An 18,971-nucleotide genomic window follows, 5' to 3' on the forward strand; every position below is an offset into this window, starting at 1 on the left:
CCCACTTACATGGACGGCCTGTATCTGGGCTGCAACCAGTTGTGTAGTGTTGTCCTGACCAGGTGGCTGGTTCATCAGAGCTGTGACATCACCCCTCAGTGTTTGCAGACGTTGGGAGAAAGGTACAGAGAGACGGGCATAAGCCCCCCAGATCTGGAGCAGTGTCTGAGTTCTATTCAGGTGATTCTCCAGCTCACGATTCACCTTATTCCACCTTGAAAGACCACGAAAGACCACTCAGTGTAAGTGCGTGTGCATGTGTATATGCGTGTTTGTGTGTATTGTAGTTTACACTGACCTGGTTCTCTCTCTATCCAGTTGCTCTGACATGAGGAAGGTGGCCGTAGGACTGATCATGTCCCTGAGGATGGAGAGAGTGTGGATCAGACTGTCCCATTCTGAGTCACACCCCTCAGTCTCCTTCCTTAGAAGCTAGATACAGGAACACATACACAACAGTGTGATTGCCTGCTCATAAACTGTCTTATAACAGGAACAGTGCAATGACAGGTTAAAAGACAGAGGTCATATACCCAGTTACAAATCAACAGTGGTGACCCGCCATTCAGGGCCCCACCTTTTATAGCAAAAAAAGTGGGGGGGGGGGTTGCCTGTTTTACATGTTATTTTCACATTAATAAATCAAATCAAATCACATTTTATTGGTCACATACACATGGTTAGTTGATCCAAGAAGGCTCAAGGTCATTGGCCACATATAAAATTATGTCAAATCACGTTACATCTACAGTAGCTTTGATTGGACTGATCTTGTCAACATCATACTTTCAAAACCTTAGCTAGCTGTCATCATCATGAATCAAGTCGACAATCTACTGTCAAATGCTTTTTAATCCTTGTCATATGAAGATAAATAATTAAGAGAAATTATAGATAAAACGTATCGGTGCTTATCAGCCATTGGACATAAAGTGGGTGTGTGGTACCAAGTCTGGGTTAGCGGGTCTCTTTTCCAAGCTTAAAAGGATAAACTTTCAACATTGCCCATGCTGTCAATCCAGCATGACCTCTGCCGCGGTCAAAACAACTGGAAACTCAGAACTGGGAAAATTATACTGGGACAACTGGGAACTCTGAAAAAAAACAAGCTCCCACTGGGAAAAAAACATTTTGAACAGTCATCCAACTCGGAATTGCAAGTAGGGAACTCAGGCCTCATTCTAGAGCTCCAACCTGAAGATCACTGACATTATCACAATTTGACCTTGTTTTTTCTGAGTTCCCAGTTGTCTTGAAAGCACAATACATCCAGAGAATGCAAAGTTTGATAACAAAATTTGCCTACGGAGGACCGCCGTGCCACCTTCCTGTTCAACTGAGCACAGCACAACAAGGTGAGTCCAAAATGTATTGTATGCCGCTGCATAAATTATGTAATATTCCAAGGAGATATGTATACTGTAGCTAAGAAATTAATACTAAGTGTATGTTGTGTAGTAAGCTGTTAGCATGTGAGCTCCTGAGTGGAGCAGCGGTCTAAGGCACTGCATCTCAGTGCAAGAGGCGTCACTATAGTACCTGGTTTGAATCCAGGCTGTATCACATCCGGATGTGATTGGGAGTCCCATAGGGTGGCGCACAATTGGCCCAGCATCGTCGTGGTTTGGCCTGAGTAGGCCGTCATTGCAAATAATAATTTGTTCTTAACTGACTTGCCTAGTTAAATAAAAGGATCAATTAAAAAATGGTCCCTTTTCCGCTCTTAACTTCGCCTACTGTTCTGACTTGGTGGTGCCCATGTAGCCTATAGCTTGTTTTAGAGAAATGTAATCATTGAATATTGTAAAAGCTTTCATTGTCTGCTTATATGCCCCCTTTATTTCTCCAACGGTTCTGACTTGGTGTACAGGGAGAATACCGTAAGAACGGCTCATGTTCTGAATTCTAAACAGTTATATTGACTATGTCTGTCCTAGCTCGCTCATTAATGTCTTAATCAAAATTACGGATTGCCTCTTATCCCCTCATCATCCACTTATGCCATAGTTTATACATCTCAATTGTCATTAGAAATAACATTTGTTAAGCAAGTCAGCCATATTAGGTACTTTTTTTTTTGAGGCAGAAAATGAGACTGAATGAACTGTTTCGAAGCCAGACAAGGCTCCGCTGATAGCCAGGTGTAGTAGTGGTAAGGTGTTGGGACTGCTGTTGGGACTCTGCTGTTGGGACAGCTTTATGTAGGCCCTAACAGTTTGTGGGCACCGTTTGTCACCATTATAGTGCACTTAATGTATTGTTTAGTGTTGTGCTGTGTTTGTGTAGTGATGCTGGCATGCCCCACTAAGATTTACATGCTAAAATCGCCACTGCAAATCAAACTTGATGGCTATACTGTAGTACCTACCTGGAGCTTTTCATAGAGTCCTTGCAGGGCCTGGAGAGAAAGCTGAGGGAAGCAGCTGTATTCCATAGCCTGGCAGGTCTTCACTGTGTCCAGTGTTGCATCATTCAGTCCTTTCTCAAACCCAGCCCACAGCTCCAATACCTGTTTCAGTCTCTGTCGCACAGCTTGGTTCTGGAGGGGGAAACAATGAGTCAAAATAGGAGTCACTGCACCCTACAATTTGAAGGTTTTTACAACTAGTGTCCATACAGTGAATACATGTATTTGTTAAGAAACTGCCCTCATTCCCCTGAGCTTACCTCTTGACTGAGGGCTGTACAGGCCTTAATGAGATCATCTGTCTGAGTGATGAAGGCACAGGTGCCATCCTCTTTTCCTGTGAGGTGTTTCTCTCTCAACTCTTGAAGAGCTGTATAATTTAGCGAGAGTTTCTCCTCCAGACCCTGACAGACAGGAGTAGCAGTAAGAAAACACAGTAACACATGCATGTTCAACTGTAGGTCCAATCCCCAATGTATTTGATTTATTTATTCAGTTTATTTGAAACAGGGACAACGTACAACAAAATATATGTCTCAGAAGTAAGATACAGTGCCTTGCGAAAGTATTCGGCCCCCTTGAACTTTGCAACCTTTTGCCACATTTCAGTCTTCAAACATAAAGATATAAAACTGTATTTTTTTGTGAAGAATCAACAACAAGTGGGACACAATCATGAAGTGGAACGACATTTATTGGATATTTCAAACTTTTTTAACAAATCAAAAACTGAAAAATTGGGCGTGCAAAATTATTCAGCCCCCTTAAGTTAATACTTTGTAGCGCCACCTTTTGCTGCGATTACAGCTGTAAGTCACTTGGGGTATGTCTCTATCAGTTTTGCACATCGAGAGACTGACATTTTTTCCCATTCCTCCTTGCAAAACAGCTCGAGCTCAGTGAGGTTGGATGGAGAGCATTTGTGAACAGCAGTTTTCAGTTTTTTCCACAGATTCTCGATTGGATTCAGGTCTGGACTTTGACTAACACCTGGATATGTTTATTTTTGAACCATTCCATTGTAGATTTTGCTTTATGTTTTGGATCATTGTCTTGTTGGAATACAAATCTCCGTCCCAGTCTCAGGTCTTTTGCAGACTCCATCAGGTTTTCTTCCAGAATGGTCCTGTATTTGGCTCCATCCATCTTCCCATCAATTTTAACCATCTTCCCTGTCCCTGCTGAAGAAAAGCAGGCCCAAACCATGATGCTGCCACCACCATGTTTGACAGTGGGGATGGTGTGTTCAGCTGTGTTGGTTTTACGCCAAACATAACGTTTTGCATTGTTGCCAAAAAGTTCAATTTTGGTTTCATCTGACCAGAGCACCTTCTTCCACATGTTTGGTGTGTCTCCCAGGTGGCTTGTGGCAAACTTTAAACGACACTTTTTATGGATATCTTTAAGAAATGGCTTTCTTCTTGCCACTCTTCCATAAAGGCCAGATTTGTGCAATATACGACTGATTGTTGTCCTATGGACAGTCTCCCACCTCAGCTGTAGATCTCTGCAGTTCATCCAGAGTGATCATGGTTCTCTTGGCTGCATCTCTGATCAGTCTTCTCCTTGTATGAGCTGAAAGTTTAGAGGGACGGCCAGGTCTTGGTAGATTTGCAGTGGTCTGATACTCCTTCCATTTCAATATTATCGCTTGCACAGTGCTCCTTGGGATGTTTAAAGCTTGGGAAATCTTTTTGTATCCAAATCCGGCTTTAAACTTCTTCACAACAGTATCTCGGACCTGCCTGGTGTGTTCCTTGTTCTTCATGATGCTCTCTGCGCTTTTAACGGACCTCTGAGACTATCACAGTGCAGGTGCATTTATACGGAGACTTGATTACACACAGGTGGATTGTATTTATCATCATTAGTCATTTAGGTCAACATTGGATCATTCAGAGATCCTCACTGAACTTCTGGAGAGAGTTTGCTGCACTGAAAGTAAAGGGGCTGAATAATTTTGCACGCCCAATTTTTCAGTTTTTGATTTGTTAAAAAAGTTTGAAATATCCAATAAATGTCGTTCCACTTCATGATTGTGTCCCACTTGTTGTTGATTCTTCACAAAAAAAATACAGTTTTATATCTTTATGTTTGAAGCCTGAAATGTGGCAAAAGGTCGCAAAGTTCAAGGGGGCAGAATACTTTCGCAAGGCACTGTATTTAACTAATATCTCATTTCCATCTGCAGTCCCTTGGTAGGTGAACATATAAACATATAAACATTATATACTAGCAGACATCTTACTGTACATGCTTCAGACATCTTAAAAACAGAAGTCAAGACATTACACATCAAAATCAGTGCACTTTATTGCTAATAAATTGCTGTTGGATCTGATAATATTGGGGTTCTAAAAAACATAAACACCTGGTAAAAACAAAATATTGCACATAGCCCTGTCATCATAGAAATAGCTAGAGGGCAAATGACTTGACACCTGTGGTACTGTACACCAGGTTCTGTTTTTCAACCCACCTCACAGGTTCTTAAGCTCTTCTCCACCTCAGAGTGACTGACGGGCCTCTGGGCTGAGCCCATCCACTCTCTCTGACTGGTGAGCCAGGTGTGGTGGTGCTGCAGTCTGACCTGTCTCTCTGTGCACATCCTCAGCTCCTGTTCAACATCCTGGATCTGCAGAGGGAAAGTCAATAGATATGGGGTCAAATAGATTCAATAGATATGGGATCAAATCATAATCAGTCGGAATGATTGGTTCTATAAAACAGGAGGTGTCACTAAAAATGACCAATAGCTATGGGATCAAATCATCAATAGTACGGATTGATGCTCTTAAAATAGCCTAGGATTTGTTACCGAAACAGCTTTAAAAATCGAAGGGGTTGAGCATCACGTTGATATTTTATATTAAAGACTATCCATAGGTTGAGGTTCTGTAAGCTATTTTCTCTTTTCCCAATTGAGTTCTCACCTGGTTGTTGAGGGTGCCCTGTAGACTGAGCCAGCGGTGGTTAAGACCGCCCAGCTCATCAGCATAATCTGGGTGTTCATATCTCCCTCTGCTCGTCTGCAACTCCGACTGGTTGACATAGTCCACTGTGAGCTGGCGGACTGCTATCTCAGCCTTACACACCTGTAGGAGAGAGAGAGACGTCGGGAATCGAACAATTTGTTTATGCAAATATAAATATTTTTACATGACCAGGTATTGAATAAGAGAGGACAAACTGAATCTGGCAGTTGCTACCTTGAAGCTCTGAAGGACTAGGTTGAGGTTTGCGTTGGTGGAGGTGGTTTGGTGGACCCTATCCCGCTGCTCTTCCAGCCTGGCCTCAGTCTCTCCAACCCAGGCTAGCAGCTCTGTCAAGGCCCCCTGTGGGGACAGCCTCTCCATCAACAACTGACAGACGGAAGAAGAGAAGGGAGAGGAGACAGTCAGCAGCATTGCAGTTCTTGACAGACTCAAACCGGTGTGCATGGCACCTACAACCATACACTGTTCAAAGGCACTTAAATATTCACCCTCTGATTGGCACACATACACAATCCATGTCTCAATTGTCTCAAGGCTTAAAAATCATTCTTTAACCTGTCTCATCCCCTTTATCTACATTGATTGAAATGAATTTAACAAGTGACATCAATAAGGGATAATTGCTTTCACCTGGATTCACCTGGTCAGTCTATGTCATGGAAGAGCAGGTGTTCCTAATGTTTTGTACACTCAGTGTATGACCCACTCACCTGATGCAGAGTCTGCTGCACAGCAGGTATATCAGACAGAATGCCAGCCCAGTCCTGCTCTATCTGTCTGAGCTGGGTCTGTACAGAGCAAGGCTCTGGCGCAGCAGACTGGGGCTCTGGCGCCGTCTCTGCCTCTCTCAGCTGCAGTAGGTGTGTTCCAGTGGTGATCACTGAGGCCTTCAGAGCCGACCTAACCTCCAGCTCTTTGGTGAAGTCCTACAAACATGACAACAGACATGGTCATATTCATCAGAGGGTCATTCACCCCAACATATTCTCACAGGCGTTGACTTGAATGGAAAAAAACTGTCCATATAAGATTCTGGATTTACCATATACTGGTTAAGGTGGGAGTGAATGGGTTTCAGCTCTCGCTCCTGATTGGCTGTGAGAGTGAAAATGATCCAACTGTTGATGTGTTCTCTGGCCCCACCGATCCACTTGCTCAGTGCCACAAAGTCACGGGAAAACCTGCAGTCGTGAGATTAGGGTCTTTCTGGATTTTGGTTTAAAGGTTCAATTCTGACGTTTTCATCTCAATATAACATTTATGGGTAACAATTAGGTACCTTACTGTGATTGTTTTATATTAAAATGGTAAGATATGTATTTATATATATAGCTTCTTAGCCAAGAGCAATTTCTCAAGCAATAATTTTGCTAGGACTGCCTGGGAGTGGTCTGAGTGGGTAGGTGAAAACTGCTCTTACACTAAAAGGGCATTATCATCATTTTCACAAATTCACATATTATTCCATCCTCATAGTGTGGAAATACAGTATGAAACATAGGAAAATCACATTTTTGATTGCATTGGCATTTAATAAGTAAATGCAACACCACTATCCCAAGTGGTTTCAAAATGTCAAAGCTGAAAACTTGCCAAATGCAATTATGAAGTTTCATATCTCATCTCTAAGCACTGTATCAAAGTCCTCACCTGCTCCACAGTTTCCTGTTCCTATCTGTGCTGACTCGTTGTTGCTCCAGCCTGAAGTGAAAGGTGGTCCAGCGAGCCTCCAGGCCACACCCAAACACACCCACCCCTTGGCAACCCGCCTCCTTCAGCCACCTCCCCTGCTCCTGCATCCGGCTGAACTTTGCCCCACTCTCATCCAGGACTGCTCTCATTTTCTGCCCAAGAGAGAGAACCTAATCATCAGTCTCTTCAACATAAGCCTATACGCCCCCATCATATCCCACATCCCATCTCTACTGTAACACACTATAAAACCCCATCTCTCACACATGGCCCCAGCCCCAGCTCCTCAGAACCAGGCTGTGAATGAGGAAAACACTTCTAGTTCTAATAGAACATCACAAGAAGGGCTTCTGGACGAGGTGCACCACTCTGGCCATTTTGGATGATTGAGAAGAAAAAGTAGCAGAACCAGATATAGCCATGGAGCTGGCTGGGGGAGAAAAAATGGAAAATGACTGCTAGGTTGAGAATATTCAGTTGAAGTTGGAAGTTTAAATAAATTAAGGTTGGAGTCATTAAAACTTGTTTTTCCACCATTCCACTAATTTCTTGTTAACAAACTATAGTTTTGGCAAGTCGGTTAGGACATCTACTTTGTGCATGGCAAGTAATTTTTCCAACAATTGTTTACAGACAGATTATTTCACTTATAATTCAATGTATCACAATTCCAGTGGGTCAGAAGTTTACATACACTAAGTTGACTGTGCCTTTAAACAGCTTGGAAAATTCCAGAAAATTGTGTCATGGCTTTAGAAGCTTCTGATAGGCTAATTGACATAATTTTAGTCAATTGGAGGTGTACCTGTGGATGTATTTCAAGGCCTACCTTCAAACTCAGTGCCTCTTTGCTTGACATCATGAAAAAATCAAAAGAAATCAGCCAAGACCTCAGAAAAAAAATGGTAGACCTCCACAAGTCTGGTTCATCCTTGGGAGAAATTTCCAAATGCCTGAAGGTACCACATTCATCTGTACAAACTATAGTACGCAAGTATAAACACCATGGGACCACACAGCAGTCATACCGCTCAGGAAGGAGACGCGTTCTGTCTCCTAGAGATGAAGGTACTTTTGTGCAAAAAGTGCAAATCAATCCCAGCAAAGGTCCTTGTGAAGATGCTGGAGGAAACAGGTACAAAAGGATCTATATCCACAGTAAAACGAGTCCTATATCGACATAACCTGAAAGGCCGCTCAGCAAGGAAGAAGTCACTGCTCCAAAACCTCAATAAAAAAGCCAGACCACGGTTGGAACTGCACATGGGGACAAAGATCGTGCTTTTTGGAGAAATGTCCTCTGGTCTGATGAAACAAAAATAGAACTGTTTGGCCATTATGACCATTGTTATGTTTGGAGGAAAATGGGGGAGGCTTGCAAGCCGAAGAACACCATCCCAACTGTGAAGCACGGAGGTGGCAGCATCATGTTGTGGGGGTGCTTTGCTGCTTTAGGGACTGGTGCACTTCACAAAATAGATGGCATCATGAGGAGAGAAAATTACGTGGATATATTGAAGCAACATCTCAAGACATCAGCCAGGAAGTTAAAACTTGGTCGCAAATGGGTCTTCCAAATGGACAATGACCCCAAGCATACTTCCAAAGTTGTGGCAAAATGGCTTAAGGACAACAAAGTCAAGGCATTGGAGTGGTCATCACAAACCCTGACCTCAATCCTATAGAAAATTTGTGGGCAGAACTGAAAAAGTGTGTGAAAGCAAGGAGGCATACAAACCTGACTCAGTTACACCAGCTCTGTCAGGAGGAATGGGCCAAAATTCACCCAATTTATTGTGGGAAGCTTGTGGAAGGCTACCCGAAAAATTTGACCCAAGTTAAACAATTTAAAGGCAATGCTACCAAATACTAATTGAGTGTATGTAAACTTCTGACCCGCTGGGAATGTGATGAAAGAAACAAAAGCTTGTTAAAATAAAGTGGTGATCCTAACTGACCTAAGACTGGGATTTTTTACAAGGATTAAATGTCTGGAATTGTGAAAAACTGAGTTTAAATGTATTTGGCTAAGGTGTATGTAAACTTCTGACTTCAACTGTACTCTGAGCTGAAAATTAGTATATTTCTTTAGCAAATTACTATGAATTAACAGACTTATTTCCTAAAACTTGTCAATACTAAACACCATGTTAAGGTGTGGGACATTCATTGTGTGACAAATAACTTGCAGGATTATTATGCTCCAGCAGCTAGAAGTTGTCTGTCCACAATTCAACTGTGGGAACATGGAGGCTCTCAACAACAGCCAGCAGAAAGAGTTGGATGCTACTATACGAGGGATTGTTTGTGAAGAGATTTCTTCTGCCCTGGACTTACAATTAAAACTGGTAAATGAATCATTGGCAGTGCTCACTGCTAAAGTGGATACCTATTCAACCAAAGTGGAAGGTCTGGAGAAGACAGCCAATGCGACAGAGGTGCGGCTCCATGACCTGGAAACAGCGCATGCTAAGTTGGAAGGGATAATCAAACTCCTAAAAAATAAATCACTCTAAATCACTCAAAAATCATTCCTGTAAATTCCATGTGCAAGTCAGAAGACTTGAAACTGGTATGGAGCTTCCTTCATGAGCAATCTTTTCTATAAACTGTTCGGGTCAAGTCAAGCGGCTAATTATATGCCTTTACAGCAGAATCTGGGGGTCTGACCTATGCAGGGAAGAGGATCAGCACATACCCTGACCTGAGTGCCGAACTGCTTAAACAGAGTGAAACCTACAACGAGGTGAGATCCCAGCTACTTAGGCTAAACCTGAGATGCGGCTTCATCCACCTAGCAAAAATGAATTCTGATCTTCCACAGCACAATACACACGTTTTCCACTGCCAGGAAGGCTCAAGACTTCTTGGAGAAGCACCTCAAATCCAACACAGAAGGGGACACGCCGACAGATGGAACCCCATGACTGGCTCATTATTCAGGTATGCTATCCATGCACAATCACGCAGCCTATGGCTATGATGCTGCCCTCAGCATAAGAACACCCCTCATGTTTGGGTACAAGGAACAATAGTACTATTATTTCTGAGCATTGAACTTGTTATATTGCCTATAGTCCAGGACATTTACACAATGATGACACCATGCCAATTCATGATCAATATATGGATCCTACAGCTATCCTATTTTTGACTGTTTGGGCATTAGGCTTCCATATCTGTCATACCTTATTTCTGTTTTAATTTCCGTTCTTTTTTCTTCATTACCCACCCTTGCATGTGTTAAGGGTGGGTAAAAGGCACTTTGTTTCTCATTATAAAAACGAAATTTCAAAATCAGTCTTGGAGGTGTGTTTCCTGACCAATTCTGTGTTTGTCCCCTTGTCACGGTATTCTGTATGTGAAGGAGAGTCGGACCAAAATGCGGCGTGTAGATTGCGATCCATGTTTAATAAACAAACGTAAAACACGAATCGATACAAACACTACAAAACAAAGAACGTAACGAAAACCTTAACAACCCTATCTGGTGAGAACACAGAGACAGGAACAATCACACCCAAACACAGTGAAACCCAGGCTACCTAAATATGGTTCCCAATCAGAGACAATGACTAACACCTGCCTCTGAGAACCATATCAGGCCAAACATAGAAATAGACAAACTAGACAATGAAACATAGAATGCCCACTCAGCTCACACCCTGACCAACCAAAACATAGAAATATACAAAGTAAACTATGGGACTCCGACCGCAAAACCTGAACCTATAGGGGAGGGTCTGGGTGGGCATCTGTCCGCGGTGGCGGCTCTGGTGCTGGACGTGGCCCCCACTTCACCTTAGTCTTCCCCCACTTTGTCCTCCTCCGTGCCCTCCTCACCATGGCAACTCTTCTCAATGGACAGAGGGGCGGCAGCTCGGGACAGAGGGGCGGAAGCTCTGGACAGAGGGGCGGAAGCTCCTGGCTGACTGGCGGCCCCTGGTTGACTGGCAGATCTGGAAAAGTCTGGCTGACTGGCAGATCTGGAAGAGTCTGGCTGACTGGCAGATCTGGAAGCTCCATGCTGACTGGCTGCTCTGGCTGCTCCATGCTGACTGGCTGCTCCATGCTGACTGGCAGCTCCATGCTGACTGGCAGCTCTGGCTGCTCCATGCTGACTGGCTGCTCTGGCTGCTCCATGCTGACTGGCTGCTCCATGCTGACTGGCTGCTCTGGCTGCTCCATGCTGACTGGCGGCTCTGGCTGCTCCATGCTGACTGGCGGCTCTGGCTGCTCCATGCTGACTGGCGGCCCTGGCTGCTCCATGCTGACTGGCGGCCCTGGCTGCTCCATGCTGACTGGCGGCCCTGGCTGCTCCATGCTGACTGGCGGCCCTGGCTGCTCCATGCTGACTGGCGGCCCTGGCTGCTCCATGCTGACTGGCGGCCCTGGCTGCTCCATGCTGACTGGCGGCCCTGGCTGCTCCATGCTGACTGGCGGCCCTGGCTGCTCCATGCTGACTGGCGGCTCTGGCTGCTCCATGCTGACTGGCGGCTCTGGCTGCTCCATGCTGACTGGCGGCTCTGGCTGCTCCATGCTGACTGGCAGCTCTGGCGGCTCCTTGCAGACTGGCAGCTCTATGCAGACTGGCAGCTCCATGCAGACTGGCAGCTCCATGCAGACTGGCAGCTCCATGCAGACTGGCAGCTCCATGCAGACTGGCAGTTCTGAACAGGCGGGAGACTCCGGCAGCGCTGGAGAGGAGGAAGGCTCTAGCAGCGCTGGACAGGCGAGGCGCACTGTAGGCCTGATGCGTGGTGCTGGCACTGGTGGTACTGGGCCGAGGACACGCACAGAAAGCCTGGTGCGGGGAGCTGCTACCGGAGGGCTGGGGTGTGGAGGTGGTATTGGAAAGACCGGACCGTGCAGGCACACTGGAGCTCTTGAGCACCGAGCCTGCCCAACCTTACCTGGTTGAATGCTCACGGTCGCCCTGCCAGTGCGGCGAGGTGGAATAGCCCGCACTGGGCTATGCAGGCGAACCGGAGACACCGAGCGCAAGGCTGGTGCCATGTAAGCCGGCCCAAGGAGACGTACTGGAGACCAGCTGCGTAGAACCGGCTTCATGGCATTTGGCTCGATGCTCAATCTAGCCCGGCCGATACGCGGAGCTGGAATATACCGCACCGGGCTATACACCCGCACTGGGGACACCGTGCGCACCACTGCATTACATGGTGCCTGCCCGGTCTCTCTAGCCCCACGGTAAGCACAGGGAGTTTGCGCAGGTCTCCTACCTGGCATAGCCATACTCCCTGTGAGCCCCCCCCCCCCCCAAGACATTTTTGGGGCTGACTCTCGGGCTTCCTTCCGCGCCGCCGTGCTTGCTTGCTTCGCCAACTCCATTCTCCGATAACCTTCCGCGCACTGCTCCATCGAATCCCAGGCGGGTTCCGGCACTCTCCCTGGGTCGACCGCCCACCTGTCAATCTCCTCCCAAGAAGTATAGTCCATACTGTACTCCTGTTTGGGCTGCTCCTGTTGCTGTTGCCCGTTACCACGCCGCTTGGTCCTGTTGTGGTGGGTGATTCTGTCACGGTATTCTGTATGTGAAGGAGAGTCGGACCAAAATGCTGCGTGTAGATTGCGATCCATGTTTAATAAACAAACGTAAAACACGAATCGATACAAACACTACAAAACAAAGAACGTAACGAAAACCTTAACAGCCCTATCTGGTGAGAACACAGAGACAGGAACAATCACCCCCAAACACAGTGAAACCCAGGCTACCTAAATATGGTTCCCAATCAGAGACAATGACTAACACCTGCCTCTGATTGAGAACCATATCAGGCCAGACATAGAAATAGACAAACTAGACAATGAAACATAGAATGCCCACTCAGCTCACACCCTGACCAACCAAAACATAGAAATATACAAAATAAACTATGGTCAGGGTGTGACACCCCCATAAAACACTGAAGACTATTTCATTTCCTCAAAATCCCCAGAATGAATCTATAACTCAAGAAATCTGTCATTAATTTTGACGTTTTGCCAAGGATGTTTTAGTTGCACAATTTTATATTTAACTAAGATTAGTAGTGCAGTATTTCTCAAGGAAGAAAATGTGCAATGTGTTGTCTTATGTAAATAAAGTAGGAGCTGCTGGGCAGATTTGTCTCACTGTCTATGCTTTGGATAGATAGAGCAATCACCACAGCTGTTCATCCCATGTTAGTGGGCAAATGGACACCGTGAAATCAAAAACCCAACCTTCATTTGCCGGTCGTGACGCACAGATGTTTCAAACTTCACTTTATAACCAAAATTGTCCTATTTACACTTTGTAGTCAATTTTGACACTAGAATAACTGTTTCTGACTCATATCGATGCCACATAGGCCGTTTTCAAAGGGATTTGTTCCTTTTTAAAGGCAGTAGCTCCTTACTACAAAATCCTACTTTCTGTAAACAGTTTGAAACTGAAGTGAATGAATTCATAATGAGTTTTAAAAATTCCATCGACGATCCTCAGATTTTATGGGACTCCATTAAAGGTTTTGTATAAAAAAAAAACAATGCAACTGCATTTGCATCTGGGCTGAATAAATCACAATTCAAGAAAATATCAGAATTTGAAAAGTTGTTAACAACGTTAGAGCGTTCTCTCTTTTTCAGACTAGGTAGCGACTACTCTCATCAAAGTCAAGACAGAACTAAATATAATGATAAGAAAGAGAGCAGAATTTGCCACCCATCGACTTAGACACAACAATTATTTCCAAGCTTCTCAGTAATGAATTAATTAGTGGATATTGCAACTATTGAATCTGAATCAGGTGAATTACTGTCAGAACCCAAATGAATCAACCAAAGATTGTCCCGTTTCTAAAAAGAATTGTACACCTCTGATTGTAAATCCACACCAAGCCAGTTAAAGCCTTTTTTAGCAGTTATAAGAACTCCCCTTCTCTAAACTGAGGAAGCCGGCTTGCTGGTAGCCCAAATCGCTCTCCATGAACTCAAAAGTGCACTGGATAACATGAAAAAAGGAACCAATTAGCTCCATTGTTACTTAAAAAGATTAATACAGCTGTCCACAAAGGTTCCTTTTGAAGGGATGTAAATACGGCACTAATCATGCTTTTATTAAAAAAGGGTAAGGACGTCACCCAGTGCTCTCACTATCTACCTCTATCTTTGAAAATACATATATTAAACTTTTTTATTTTTTATTCTGTCATCCTGTCTCAAAACTTACTTACCCAACTTGGTACATCCGGATCAAAGGGGGTTTGTTAAAAAACAATTATCCCCAGATAACCTCCATTGTCTATTACATATGTGACTCATTTCAGGAAACTAGGTGTATGTCGCACTTCACTACTTGACGGAGAGGCATTTGAAAGTAATCATAATTTTTTATCAAAATGCATTTTTTGGGCAGAAATGCCATCTGGAACAGATTAACTTTCATGTGCCCTAATAACAAACTTGTATTTCATCCATAAATATGAATACAATTGTTAGCTTACGAGCCTAGATGGTTTAGCCACAAAAAAGACAGGAAACTTCCAGCTAGCCATGATTGGCTGAGATAATGGCTTGCCGGGATTGGTCTGCCATGTAGCATGCATCTGTCTATAACGTGAGCTGTTCAGTATGTGTTGATAGTCCTTTCTGTTCGGAATAACTGAAATAAGAAGGCAAGGTGATCCCATCTCACCTCTGTTATTTTTATTTTATAGAAAGTACACCAATATCGCTCAATTCTACGGATCACGTAATTTCATTATATGCCAACGATATCAAACTTTATCTAGACAATGTGTCTCAATCCCTCCCAATAGCTTGGAAGATCATAGACAAATTCAGCATCTCAAGTTATAAAATAAATCGAACCAAATCTTCCCTACTGCCTCTCAAGACCCTGATGGAGGACTCCATCTCTACTAATGGAATCCCAATCATTTCCCATTTTAAATATTTGGGAATAGATGTATTTCCTTCCTTGCCTGAAACTTTAACAGAATGCTCAAATTAATTAAATCCAACCTAAGTAGATGGACTATTATCCCAGTTTAACCGGCAGAATATCTATTGTCAAAATGAATATATTGCCATGGCTGAATTTCTGTAGTTCATTTCTTACCTTGTCTCCCTCTTCTGCCTATTGGGATAAAATTCTTAGTTCGGTTTCAAAATGTATATGGCAAGGTAAGCGAGCCCGAATAAAATTAACAAACTTGCAGAGGGAAGACGTAGGAGGACTATCCGTACCAAACTTTAAATTTTATTTCCAGGCACCAGCATTTATCCCATCCTAAATTGGTTTAGACATGATTCTTCCGTCCCCTGGCTGGGTTTAGAGAGAAATATGGTGTCTCCTACTGGACTGGAAGAGGTGGCATTTACTGATAGATCCCTTAAACAATGTAATATGGTGTCTCCTACTGGACTGGAAGAGGTGGCATTTACTGATAGATCCCTTAAACAATGTAATATGGTGTCTCCTACTGGACTGGAAGAGGTGGCATTTACTGATAGATCCCTTAAACAATGTAATATGGTGTCTCCTACTGGACTGGAAGAGGTGGCATTTACTGATAGATCCCTTAAACAATGTAATATGGTGTCTCCTACTGGACTGGAAGAGGTGGCATTTACTGATAGATCCCTTAAACAATGTAATATGGTGTCTCCTACTGGACTGGAAGAGGTGGTCTCCACTGATAGATCCCTTAAACAATGTAATATGGTGTCTCCTACTGGACTGGAAGAGGTGGCATTTACTGATAGATCCCTTAAACAATGTAATATGGTGTCTCCTACTGGACTGGAAGAGGTGGCATTTACTGATAGATCCCTTAAACAATGTAATATGGTGTCTCCTACTGGACTGGAAGGGGTGGCATTTACTGATAGATCCCTTAAACAATGTAATATGGTGTCTCCTACTGGACTGGAAGAGGTGGCATTTACTGATAGATCCCTTAAACAATGTAATATGGTGTCTCCTACTGGACTGGAAGAGGTGGTCTCCACTGATAGATCCCTTAAACAATGTAATATGGTGTCTCCTACTGGACTGGAAGAGGTGGCATTTACTGATAGATCCCTTAAACAATGTAATATGGTGTCTCCTACTGGACTGGAAGAGGTGGCATTTACTGATAGATCCCTTAAACAATGTAATATGGTGTCTCCTACTGGACTGGAAGGGGTGGCATTTACTGATAGATCCCTTAAACAATGTAATATGGTGTCTCCTACTGGACTGGAAGAGGTGGCATTTACTGATAGATCCCTTAAACAATGTAATATGGTGTCTCCTACTGGACTGGAAGAGGTGGCATTTACTGATAGATCCCTTAAACAATGTAATATGGTGTCTCCTACTGGACTGGAAGAGGTGGCATTTACTGATAGATCCCTTAAACAATGTAATATGGTGTCTCCTACTGGACTGGAAGGGGTGGCATTTACTGATAGATCCCTTAAACAATGTAATATGGTGTCTCCTACTGGACTGGAAGAGGTGGCATTTACTGATAGATCCCTTAAACAATGTAATATGGTGTCTCCTACTGGACTGGAAGAGGTGGCATTTACTGATAGATCCCTTAAACAATGTAATATGGTGTCTCCTACTGGACTGGAAGAGGTGGTCTCCACTGATAGATCCCTTAAACAATGTAATATGGTGTCTCCTACTGGACTGGAAGAGGTGGTCTCCACTGATAGATCCCTTAAACAATGTAATATGGTGTCTCCTACTGGACTGGAAGAGGTGGTCTCCACTGATAGATCCCTTAAACAATGTAATATGGTGTCTCCTACTGGACTGGAAGAGGTGGTCTCCACTGATAGATCCCTTAAACAATGTAATATGGTGTCTCCTACTGGACTGGAAGAGGTGGTCTCCACTGATAGATCCCTTAAACAATGCAAACTACGCCTTGGTCCTATTATTGCTCACACAATTTCTATTTGGTGCAAAACTGAAAAACAATGTAAGTGGGAATCAAAATAGCATGCCAATACTCCAATATTTCACAATAATGCCTTGTGATCTGGAGGGCAGCATTTTGCATCCCCCCAATGGTCCAAATGTGGAATCCGTAACCTTGCCGATATCATGGACAGTAATGGTTCCAAGATTTGAAAGACACATACACATTCCAGGCAACTCCCTGGGGAAACCCAACTACCGAACCATCCAATGATAGATCTATAAATAATAGTGCTGAGCTCTTAACCCGAAATCACTGTTATTTTGGGGTATTTAAACAACTAATTCACAAACGTCGGTGCAATTATTTGAATTCCATGAATTCCAATTCCTGTTGCTTCACGAGGTATCTCTCCCTGAAAATACATTATCAAAATGATTGATACAGTAGTTGGTATTCATCAGTCATAAAAGTATTCCTTATTTACTTTGAAGAAATAGAAAATAGTGATGGTGTCAGGCAGCATTGGCAGCAGCTCTATAGAGATGAGATGATGACTTGGAAGGAAATAATTAAGTCATCATATAATACAAATGAAATATACACAACAAGTAAAGTAATGTGAATAAATAATGGTTAATAAGTGATAAGCAGTAATGGGCAGTCACTACCATCATCAGACTTGTATTAATTGTTTTATTCTGTTTTGTTACAGATTTCAACCGAAATAATCAAAATTAGTTTTAAAATAATCGAACCGAAACCGAACCGACCTCAAAAAGCACTAACTGCTCAGCACTAATAAATACAGTATCTCGGGCTCCCGAGTGGCGCAGATGTCTAAGGCACTGCATCTCCGTGCTTGAGGTGTCACTACAGACACCCTAGTTTGATTCTAGGCTGTATCACAACTGGCTGTGATTGGGAGTTCCATAGGGTGGCGCACAATTGGCCCAGTGTCGTCCGGGTTTGGCCGGTGTAGGCCGTCATTGAAAATAACAATTTGTTCTTAACTGACTTGCCTGGTTAAATAAATAAAAAAATATATATAAACAACTTTTGTAAAGCTTATATTTCGAGCTAGCCAGTAAAAAGTATGGTCCATAGATCTAAGGTAGAGATATGGGGGGTGGGGACTGACAACCAACCTGTGTTGCTAGGTGGGGTGGAAAACATGGGGGTGGGGGGGTTGGATAGAGACAAAGCACAAAGCGTAATTGGAGGTAGAGTGCAGCGGGCACGAGTACATAGAATGTCCAATGGGTTCCAAATGAGTGGAAAAAAACTTGTGCACAACCAACACAAAGTATGTACAAAAAAGGTTATTCGGCTGCCCCCATAGGAGAAACCTTTTGGTTCCAGATATAACCCTTTTAGGTTCCATGTAGAACCCTCTGTAGAAAGGGTTCTACATGGAACCCAAAAGGGTTCTTCTTGGAACCAAAAAGGGTTAATCAAAGGGTTCTCCTATGGGGACAGACAAAGAACCCTTAAAGATTCCAAACTTTCCAATTTTTTTCCAAAGATTGGACAGAGAATCCACTGAACTGTGATCAGTGTTCATTCTTTTGATAAATAACACATTTTTTATGTTTTATTTTCTATTAATAAGACGTTAAAGCACATGGAGTGCTACCTGATAGACAGAGAGTTTCTCGCAAATCTGTGCCACTGAGTCCTCCTCCAGGTGCATCTTGGACAGGTCAGCGTCCATATCCCTAAGCAGGGTGTCCAGACTGGTACTTTCCTCCTCCCACTGTGTCCATATCTACAACCAAACCAACAACAACAATTGAACACAACTGCACATAACACAACAGACATTTTTCTATACACCATCTCAAACAGTCACACCGGCACACCTCAATATGAGTCCATATCTAGCTTTAACAAAGCCAATGTTTCCTGTGCTGTGTCTACCATAGAAATCCTACTCAATTACTAGAGGGACTATGTCATGAACCTTCAAAG

At 43.5% G+C, this 18,971-nt stretch overlaps 1 protein-coding gene across 20 annotated transcripts in view; it reads right to left on the minus strand.

Moving 5' to 3' along the window:
- syne2b (spectrin repeat containing, nuclear envelope 2b) overlaps positions 1-18,971 on the minus strand; it is a 146,419-nt gene that overhangs the window by 31,334 nt on the left and 96,114 nt on the right. For 19 of the 20 annotated variants that reach the window (XM_090211255.1, XM_090211248.1, XM_090211252.1 and 16 more), the window contains 11 exons: positions 18,637-18,768; positions 7,054-7,247; positions 6,446-6,584; positions 6,114-6,329; positions 5,617-5,769; positions 5,341-5,502; positions 4,887-5,042; positions 2,668-2,811; positions 2,369-2,539; positions 299-432; positions 10-214 (listed from right to left, as the gene is read on the minus strand). In XM_090211255.1, coding sequence (XP_090067381.1) covers positions 10-214; positions 299-432; positions 2,369-2,539; positions 2,668-2,811; positions 4,887-5,042; positions 5,341-5,502; positions 5,617-5,769; positions 6,114-6,329; positions 6,446-6,584; positions 7,054-7,247; positions 18,637-18,768 — 1,806 coding nt within the window. Of the gene's footprint in view, positions 1-9; positions 215-298; positions 433-2,368; positions 2,540-2,667; positions 2,812-4,886; positions 5,043-5,340; positions 5,503-5,616; positions 5,770-6,113; positions 6,330-6,445; positions 6,585-7,053; positions 7,248-18,636; positions 18,769-18,971 lie in introns of those variants that run through there. The other variant, XR_016488962.1, reaches the window with a different exon arrangement.

The sequence above is a fragment of the Oncorhynchus mykiss genome, chromosome 19 (assembly GCF_057628025.1).
Source record: "Oncorhynchus mykiss isolate SJ-2025 chromosome 19, ASM5762802v1, whole genome shotgun sequence".
In the NCBI taxonomy this organism is placed as follows: Eukaryota; Metazoa; Chordata; class Actinopteri; order Salmoniformes; family Salmonidae; genus Oncorhynchus; species Oncorhynchus mykiss.